Source organism: Buceros rhinoceros, unplaced genomic scaffold (genome assembly GCF_000710305.1).
Source record: "Buceros rhinoceros silvestris isolate BGI_N320 unplaced genomic scaffold, ASM71030v1 scaffold42138, whole genome shotgun sequence".
Classification (NCBI taxonomy): Eukaryota; Metazoa; Chordata; class Aves; order Bucerotiformes; family Bucerotidae; genus Buceros; species Buceros rhinoceros.
In genome coordinates, this window is record NW_010429336.1 from 2194 (window position 1) to 12546 (window position 10353).

The 10353-nt window shown below is 40.9% G+C and overlaps 1 protein-coding gene across 1 annotated transcript; it reads left to right on the top strand.

Annotated features, from left to right (window-relative positions):
• Positions 1 to 704: 704 nt before the first annotated feature.
• On the top strand, positions 705 to 9939 carry RSBN1 (round spermatid basic protein 1; the record flags this gene model as incomplete). The annotated part of the gene is made up of 6 exons (XM_010142601.1): positions 705 to 1375; positions 5775 to 5912; positions 6316 to 6458; positions 7261 to 7428; positions 8340 to 8448; positions 9055 to 9939. Coding segments are annotated over 6 exons (1691 nt in total), but the record flags the coding sequence as incomplete, so codon positions are not given.
• Positions 9940 to 10353: the final 414 nt, after the last annotated feature.

Sequence of the window (10353 nt, forward strand, 5' to 3'; positions counted from 1 at the left end):
TTTACAGGTTGATTAACCTTTAAAAAAACAACTCTGAACAACTAACACTTCTTAATTTCTAACTCTGAATTAACTGAGTAGTTAAATATAAGACTAACAAGACGGCTGAAGATGTGGATGTGGTGATTTGGATCCTTTAATACAAAAGATCATCAGTCTGAGATTTAATTTTTTTTTTTTTTGCCAGAAAGCTGACTGCTTGAACTATTTACCCCTAAATGTTGATAATGTCTGTACCTCTTCAGTCATGCTCTGTTTTGCTTCTATATTGCGTATCCAAAATCAGAGAGATGTTCGGTAATGCAAGTCTTAATGTTTAAATGTTGCACATACTTGTTTATCCTTTTCCCCTGCATGGCACTGCCTTAAATGTCAGAAGTTATTAATGTACTTAATTATAGATGTTCTGAAATATGGGCTCCTTTTAAAGCTATTCTAATAATTCAGTTAAAACCAGCAACATTTCTAGGATATTACGCTTGAGTTCTGGAAGTTTTTCTTAAGTCAAAGCTTTCTTTGCATAATAACTAGATGTACTGCATTTTTTGGTTGTATAATGAAGTCTTATAAGTCAAAAGTCAGTGTCTTGCTATTGGCTAGTCTTCTGGGAACAGATAGCTTCAGCAGCTGAGATGTTTTAGTTCTTCTTGGGTGAATGTACTGTAATGGCAGAACACTAATCTCGTCTTTATTGTTGCTGCCAGAAACTCAAGATGAAAATGGCAAAACCCAGCGAGCTGACAGTCTTATTATGAAGAAAATAAAGAAAAAAAAGAAAAAGAAACACCGGGAAGATATGAGGGGAAAACGCCTGAAGATGTACAACAAAGAAGTGCAGACAGTGTGTGCTGGACTCACTCGCATTGACAAAGAGACTCTTTCTCCAGGACAGTGTGATAACCTAGAAATGAACAAGGAATCCTTCAGGTACCTGAAGGATGAGCAGCTCTGCAGACTGAATTTGGGTATGCAGGAATATCGAATACCCCAGGGAGTACAAACACCATTTGTAACACACCAGGAGCATTCTGTTCGTAGCAGCTTCTTGAAAACTGGCACTAAATTTAGTAACTTCATTCACGAAGAGCATCAGTCCAATGGTGGTGCTCTGGTCCTTCACGCTTACATGGATGAACTCTCATTTTTGTCTCCAGTGGAGATGGAGAGATTTGCAGAAGAGTTTCTTGCGTTGTCATTCAGTGAAAATGATAAAAATGCGGCTTACTATGCCTTAGCCATAGTACATGGAGCAGCTGCTTATTTACCAGACTTCCTGGATTACTTTGCTTTTAACTTTCCTAACACTCCAGTGAAAATGGAAATTTTGGGCAAGAAGGACATTGAAACAACAACAATTTCAAATTTTCACTCTCAGGTAAGAACTGTTTAAAGGCATAGAAGTTGCATAGTTGCACTAGATTTGATAAATCTCATTAAGCCAGAGCAGGGATGGCCTAAAATAAGTGAGGTACAAATTTTTCTAAGCTAATGAAAAAAGATGATGTTGGTACTACTGCTACTGTGCTGTTTATTCCTGTTTCTGTGTAAAGCTGTTTTGTGCCTGCTGGTAGTTGGTGAATCGCATTTCAGTCACTGCTAAATGTGACCCTTAAAGTTCCGCGCTGATCTTCCTGCAGAGTTTCAGCTGATCTTCTCAACTTGGGAGACCGCTGATGTTATTCAAAATGATGGTCCCGCTAAGCTAGTTTCAAGATTCCCATATGAAAACTCTTGCATTTGGCTGTTGTGATCAAGCTTAGAAGCTTGAACATAGTCTATGAACATAGAGCAACATTACAGTATAGATAAACGCGTTAAAGATGGAGTAAATGCTCAGTTTAGTCTGAGAACAGGCACAAACTGCTGATGACTTTTAACATCTGTATTCAAGGCCTTTAAATCCTTTTACTGGCTCACCTGTCAGAAAGAAAAACCTGGAGCTCTGTGGTGGGTGCACTGGTGCTATTGGAACAGACTTTAGCAGTGGATTGTGGAATGGTGATGCTTGTGGATGGGCTGTCTGGATCTCTTCAGAGTTTACCACATGCTTATAAGCAAGATTCACATTGGAAGAGCAGGTACTGCCTTCCAGAATGTTACTGCGTGGTCATTTGTGGAGTTGTTGAGTACTTTCTAGCATTTACCATAGATACCATTAAGTTAGTAGTTCTGAAACTTAGCTTATGAATTCGCTTGGCAATGAATAGCTGCTGCAGCCCTTACCCTAAACCAGCTTCTCTTTCTTGGTTTAAGAAATTAGAGCTGTCTCCAGCACGTAGTGCTCTGAAGCCATCCTGTCTGAGCACACAGGCTGCTGCTGTCAGCCAGAGTGCTTTTGCACAGTCTGCACCTCTGCTCTGTGGAGAGGAAACTTGTCACAGGTTGGCTTCTAAAGTCTTCAGAAGTAGAGATTTACCTGTATTCTTTGACATCGTGGTTACATTCTGATTTACTTGGAGTACATATGATGACCCCCTAAAATGGCTAAACAGTGCTCATTGAATGTTTAACAATTACACTTTTTCTTGGTGAGTGTCTCTGTCTCATGAACACAAATAGCTCATACTGTAAATACATGTGAGGAATGTACGGTAATAAACAAGGGGCCTTGCTGGGTTATACTCTGTGCTGGTATTTCAATTAATTCTATTTTAAGTACTGTCTAAACGTGATTAAGATTGAGTCATGACATAAGGTTTGGTTGATCTAAAACACCTCTCTAAACCCAGCTCCAGCATGACCTGGTTAATCCTCTCTGCCTGAAGAACGTTAGTGCAGCTCACGCTGAGCAAACAGACAAGTGTAATTGTCACAACTCTTAAGGCAGCTGAAACAGGGGTCTGCGGACAATATAGGTGATAGTAAAGCATCTAGTTTAGGGATGCTTTTAAGTGGGTGGGGGATTCAACTATGGCAGCTGTGTGCTAGTGAAACTCCAGTTTCCAAGGCTGAAAAGCCCTGCTTGAGAGAGCATAGGGAGGGTTCGTCTGGCTGTCTTACCGCTGTTCTTGGCAGCTCTGGAGAGGATGCACAGATTGGCGCAGTTTCACTTTTGGACCTTCCCATATGAGGAACTGTGCAACACTAAAGTGCTGTGTAGTTGTGCCTTTGCAGATTAAGTGTGTTGCTGTATTGTCGTTGCTGTAGTACTGATACTAGTCTTAACTGAAGACACTCAGTTAAGTCACCTGCATTCTAAGCTGAGCCTTCTGCATGCAGGGGGTTGTTAGCTGTGCTGGACTGTGCTGCGGCAAGGGGATTTTGACCATTCGAGTCCTGGAGACTTGGTGTCAGGAAACCGATTTGATCCGTGAACTGGAAGTTAATGGCAGGATCATGTGACCTTTGGCTGGTACAGCATTCAGGTGTTTGTGTACCTTTTCAGACTAACTGAGCTTTAGTAGGAAGTGTCTCCAGTTCAAACTAAGGACTTTAATCTGGAAGACTTCATAAAAATCTAGCGATAATTAACTCCTTGCAAGGTGAATTCCTCTGTTCTCAGGGTGGTGAGGATATGTTATATACCTGTTTATAACAGAGGACTCCTGCGTGTGTTTGTGGTACAACTGTTTGGCTTCTGTATTTTAACATAATTAAGCTGTATTTAAAATAATTAATCCAGTGTTCTCTGGATTTTCTGCATGCGTTGGCTTTGGCTTATTTGTTCTAATACTTCAGTGCTCAAGTGAAGCTCTAGTTTGGAGCTGTTCACTCGGACTAGGAGCTTTCAACTCGGATCAGTCATTTGTGAGCTTTCGTTGCACAAGGGCAGACTCATTTGGAAGTTCTTAGGAGTGCAGCTAGAATGAACATGTACTTTCCCTATCAGTTGTTTCAGTTCAGCTGCTTCTAGGTTTACTCAGGGAATTAGATTATATCTAGATCTGGAAAAACACTTCTGCTTTTTTCCCAAGCAGCAGCTGATGAACTGCCTGGACAGTTCTCACTGTGGTCCAAAGAACAGTTAAGCTGTCACAAGGAACAGGGGTCCTGGGGACAGGCCAGGAGAGAGTTGGGAGAGGTAGGTTTTGTGTAAGCTGCTGTTTCTTCTGGGAAGGTGGTGGGAGAAGCAGCCAACAAGTGATAACAGGGTCGGTTTTCCCACTCCTGCAACATACTGTCAGAAAATGTTACTCTACTCATGAACCATGTCACGGTTTGGTTTTCTGCCCCATGTTATTTTTTCTTGAAGTCCAGGATTTCCTTACAGTATTTTTAGTGTCTCCTTTATAGCTCATGAATTTTTTTCTAGTTTTTTTTATTTCATTCCAGTGTATTAAAAATAAATTTAAACTTCTAGTTTTTCATTCTCTTTGAAAACGTTACAAGGAAAACCTGCTGATGGCATTATAATTCACTGTAACTTGACAGATGCCTGTGAAGTACTGGTGAGTGTCACCTGGTGGTGTCAGTGGAACAAATCTCATCTGGTAGTCTGTCTCCACTTTAATAGCACTGGTCAGTTAAACCGAACTGGCTTAAGGAGTGGAGCATTTCACTCCTCTTAGTTCTCCTGTAGGTGGACAGAACTGGACTAATGTGGTGGCTTCCAGTACTGCTGCTTCCAGTTACTGCAGCAATGCTAACTCTTGCTTTAGTAGTATCTCCTAACTGCCTTTAACAACTTCATGGAGTAGTTTAACTATGCATGGTCTGTCAGCTAAACTGCAAAACTTAAAACTAAGCTGCTTCATACATGTCTCTATATGGAGTAGTAAATGTACCATGCTTTCTGAACATGACTATAAAATTGGAAATTCAGCAGTAACCCGCTGTCCTTTGAGCCTGTCCCACCTCCTAGCCATGGAGATTGGTTGCAGTTTTTCACCACTTGATGAATGCAGAGAGGCTGTGGAAGAGTGACAGAAGGCTGGAGCTCAGACGTAACCAAGTATACAAACCAGACTAATTATGGCAGAATTTCTGGTCTTTTAAGATTGATTAGCTGGTGCATCTACACACAACGTACTCTGGCCATATGGCATGTTGTAGCTGCAGTCCACAGGATGAGACTAGAGAGCTCTGGAGAGTGCCCAGTGGTTCTCCTCTGGGAGGGGGGAATTAGCAGGAAAAGTTTCCAGGTGTCCTGGGAAGCAGGACAGCCTGTGCTGCAGAGGATGGCAAAAAGCTGTGAGAGAGATTAAAGTGTTCCTGGCCACAGCAGTGGCAGCAGGTTAATTCTAAAATTGCTGTACGCGAACACTGGATTTCTACTAGATGGCTCATTTCCTCAGTTTTTTGTCCAATTTTGTGTATACACTGTGGCAATAGTTTCAGAAACACTACATGATGGACCCGGGTTTTGCACTGCAGTCACAGGGAGAAGACCTGTAGGCCATGACCAGAATGAAGAGCACACGTTTCAGTCATGTGTACTTTGATGTGTAGAAGCAACAGTCAACCGCACAAATTTGGAGTTTAAGTTCGCTGATGAAAGACGCGAGTCACAAGGAAACTTTAGATTTCTCAAGTCAGCCTGGAAGTGTTGAATATTTCCTGAATTAGTCAAATACTGACTTGCTGTTACTCAAACTTTAGTGTTGTTTCTTGTCAGCAGTGCCAACAGTTCTTTTCTCCTAGGATACCCGGTGGGCACCTGTTCTGAACGGGCCCTGCGCGTATTCCTAAAGGCGTCTCTAGTGACATAGAGGCAGCAGAGTCTAAGGCTCGCCTCAGCCATAGTCTAGTGTATCATATGAATCAGTTTTGATCTCTGTAACAGAACTAAAGCTATGGTGGCACTGTCTTTCTGTCTTTCCTTCCTGGGTGCTCAGGTCAATCGAACATACTGCTGTGGAACCTACAGAGCGGGACCAATGCGGCAGATCAGTCTCGTTGGAGCAGTGGATGAAGAAGTCGGGGACTACTTCCCAGAATTTCTAGATATGTTAGAAGAATCTCCATTTCTAAGAGTAAGCAGTAAATTGTGTGTTTCGTTTAGAGTGCCATAGAATATTTAAACAATTCCTAAGATTCATGTATTTCCAAGAAGTTAGAAACCATTAAGTATTTTCTCTATTGATGTGTCTGTCGTTTGGGCTACGTTCTTCTCTGTGTCTAAATGAAAGGTACTGAATTAGGTAGCTACAGTTGCGTTAATAATTAAGAAATAGAATTTATCATACATAGACACTACATAAAGTAGTACTCAAGTTAACTTGGAATATATTTTACCTCTTGAATTTATTTCTGTGCAGTTCTTTTGACAGCAGATTTGAACCAGTTTTACCAAAGGCATCATTTAATTTTTCTATCTCACCCAGTGTTTTGTGTTATGTGTGTTTTGTGGGTTGTTTTGGTTTTGTTTTCTTGTAGATGACTTTGCCCTGGGGTACGCTTTCTAGTCTCAGACTTCAGTGCAGGTCACAAAGTGATGATGGTCCCATAATGTGGGTGAGGCCAGGAGAGCAGATGATCCCGACAGCTGATATGCCAAAATCACCATTCAAACGGCGCCGGTAATGTTTTCTTTTCCTTTGTGTGTTAAAGGTAAAACAGTGCAGTTGTGTCTGTGTTGGATCTGAGAACAAAACGTAAATGCTTTGTGTAGTCAGTTCTTCAGAAAGCTCATTGGCAGATTTAAGTTTCATTTTCATTTCTGTTTCAAATTGGTTCAGTGGATAAGACTGTTATTTGTGATGGATATTTTATTTCACCACTTCTCGTAGCCCTATGTCCTAGATCAATGCTTTAAGATTGAAACCACTTTTTATTACCCTGCAGGAGCCTTGCTTTATTCATCTTATTTCTGTGGAAATTTGATGGTGGGGGCAGCAACTAAACCATACTTGCACTGTTCATGTCACGTTTGAATGTTTGCGCTAAAGCTCTTGTAATGTTGCCTGTCTTCTCAGGAAATCTTGTGGTATATACGTATGTTCTTGCTATCTTAGAGTGTGCCGTAGAAAAAACGGAGATAAAGAATTGGAAGCATTTTAATTGTGATTTCAAGCAGAAGTTTCGGACTAAACTTCAGTTAAATTACTAAATTGCTCTATTTGACATTCCATTAAATTTCTGGAAGAACTATTTCAGCACACTTTTTTGGTGACTGGATTTGTTCTATAAAGTTTGAGTTCATAACTGGAATGGTGTATGTTTCAGTCTTTAAACAACATTTAGAAGAAATCAAGAGGGAAGTGCTTTGGTCTTTTGATTTTGAAGCCTGCAGCTCACAGTGTTTTGAGATTATTGTAATACAAGTATTTATTTTTGATAGTGTGGAATATATGTTTAGTATGTCTTTTGATCATGTTGTAGGTCAATGAACGAAATAAAGAATCTCCAGTACCTACCTCGGACCAGTGAGCCCCGCGAGGTTCTGTTTGAGGACAGAACACGAGCTCACGCCGATCACGTGGGTCAGGGGTTTGACTGGCAGAGCACAGCTGCTGTGGGCGTCCTGAAGGCCGTGCAGTTCGGGGAGTGGTGAGTGCCGCTGTTCAGTGCGAGGGGGTGATTCTGAACATGATCTCTTAAGAGAGAAAGTTCCTTGAAAAACAAGCCTAGTCGAAGAAATTCTGTAAACCCTGTAGTGAGATAAATGCTGTCTAGAGCTGGGAAAACACAGGCTATGCACCTGGTATTTCTCCCTCTCCTTGCTGTTGCAACAGCAGTTTGCAGAAAATGTTAGCGATGTACAAAATAAGCCTTAAGTTGCCATGGCTGGAGCATCCGCTGCAACAGCTCTTTTCTTGACTAGGTATATTAATGCTGACTTCTGCAACTGCAGTCTAAGAGCTCAATGTAATTAATTTCACACTACGGTGCTTTCTCATTTCGTGTACCTAGGGCATTGCTGCTGACCTTGCACAGGAACTAGACTTGCGCCGTTGTTATTTCTAGCGATTACAGTAGGAATTGGATAGCATCGTGAGACTTTTATATGAAAAAAAGGTGCCAGACCTTCCTTTACCTGATTCACAGCTGTTGCATAAAACCAAGCTCCTCATTGCTTCTGCTTCAGAGATACTTGGTTACTTCATATTTTGCCTTTAATACAGAATTATTCTGTCTAATTGTAGAATGGAAGAATAGAGGGGAGTTGTGGTTACTCGAACGTATGGAGAACTTTGATACTGGCAGTTTGAACTTAGTTCTCAGATATTTCAGTATAATATTTGTCCACAAAAACCATCACTTCTGTGCATTCATCAAGAAAAGTGAAATGAAATCTGTGGATTATACCTTCTTTTCAAAATCATGTATGGATGAGACTTTGTGCACAGTGTAAAACTGAAGCAGGTCATTGGTTCAATGAATTTTTCTGCTAGAAAGAGCTTTAATTCTCTGTAACTCAAAGTCTTTAAAAATTCCTGGAAGTCTCTTTTTTTTTGTAGGAGTGACCAGCCTCGTATAACCAAAGATGTGGTTTGTTTTCATGCTGAGGATTTCACTGATGTTGTGCAGCGACTTCAGCTAGACCTGCATGAACCTCCAGTGTCACAGGTATTGAATCTTCCCTAACAACAGCTTGTTCTTAGCCTTTTGGAAGCAGCATCTGAGTGTTTCAGGATTGCTGTAAGGCCAGCTCTTCAGCATCCTCAGTGGCCCTCAGGTCACAGCTCTCTTGGGCCATTTCCCTTGTGTTTCAGAATAGAGTAGCTCAGTTGGAAGGGATCTACAATGATCATCTAAGTCCCAACTGCTTTTCCTTTCTACCAAGCTGGGATTTATGCTGCAAGACGTGACACGTGCTGTAGAAACAGAAGTTGGTTAAGAAGTCAACATGTGCCTGTTTCTGCTTTTTCTGATGTTGTCTTAAGATGTGAAGATGTCTAAACTCAGTCCTGTCAGCCAAAATGGTGCAGCCTCTTGTTGAACCTGCTGTTTTCAACAATAACTGTAGAATGCTCCGAATGATCATTGTCCTCTCCTAAGATGTGCACATTAGATAAATTATATTTTCATTTTTACATGAGAATTGGGCTTTTAAGTTTTACATGCTGAACAGAAGCATTCTGATTTAGACACAAGTACATTGAAAATAGCTGGCTGCTGAATGGTTTCCTCTGAACAGAGTACACCACTAACTTTACCATCTTTCCTTCTCAGTGTGTTCAGTGGGTGGATGAAGCCAAACTAAACCAAATGAGACGGGAAGGCATTCGCTATGCTAGAATTCAGTTGTGTGACAATGACATCTACTTCATCCCTAGAAATGTCATTCATCAGTTCAAAACGGTGTCAGCAGTCTGCAGCTTGGCCTGGCACATCAGACTTAAACAGTACCACCCTGGGGGGGAGACTCCTCAGAATGCAGAGAGCAGTTCAAGCTTGGACAGTGGTGTTCCTGGAAAGACAGAGTCAGAAGGTGAACAACCCCGGTGCGCGAGTGTGAAAATAGAGTCTGAAGAACCAGGAGCAGAAGTGCAGCTCGCGGCAGGGGTGCTCTCTTCTGTGTCTTCAATATCAGGACTCGTGCAACCAGATCAGGTGGCCCAGCCCCTTCCGGGTTTTAAAATAGAGTCTGATCAGCAACGCAATCCCCAGGATCATGCAGGCTCTTCTGTGTGATATGTATATAAGCAAACATTTTTTAACAACTTTTTAAAATTTTGATGTGAAGTTATAGTTTTATAACTGGCTTATGTTTTATTGGAGAAATCTTGCCTATAATTCTATAAAGAAAGGTGACATTCCAAAATGTCAGGCATATCTTTTTTACACAGATTATGCAAAATTCAAGTTGTATTTTAACCCCTTAGTACAACATGTAACAGTGGTCTACCACTTCTTTCTGTTTAAGTAAAGAGATATTGAGTATCTCCTCAAAAGTCAGAATGAAATTCCTCCAGGAACATAAAGTGATTGAACTATATTGGTCAGTGTTGTTTCCCTACTTCTACTTCATCTCTAGTTGTCACCAGGAAGTGATGCTTTTGTAGAAGACTTGCAAAGTGACTTTCCCATCTCATTTTAATTGCTTAAAAACAGAAAGCACAGCACTTTTGATGATTTGTGAACTTTTTGGTATGTCTGTTCTTGACATGTTGGTTTATACACAAGTTGGGTTTATATACAAGCTATAGAAATAGATCTCTTTCTTACAGTTCCTACAAAGGTGACCTGTAAAATTAACTGAAGAAAGTGTCTGATCCTGTTGAAATGCAATGACTTACTGACCTAACACTTTCCATAGCACTGCTTATGTTGTTTGGTGTGAGGGTTTTGCTTTTAAAGTACATCTTCCCTGAACATGATTAATACTAGTGTCAAAATTAGCAAACCTATTGGTAGTCTTGTGGAGGAAACTGCTATCTTTGAGCACTTTAAGGCTTTAAAATACTAACCAACGTGGCAGCTTGTTTTGATGAGGTCATGATGTGTCCAATGGAACCACACTTCCCCTTG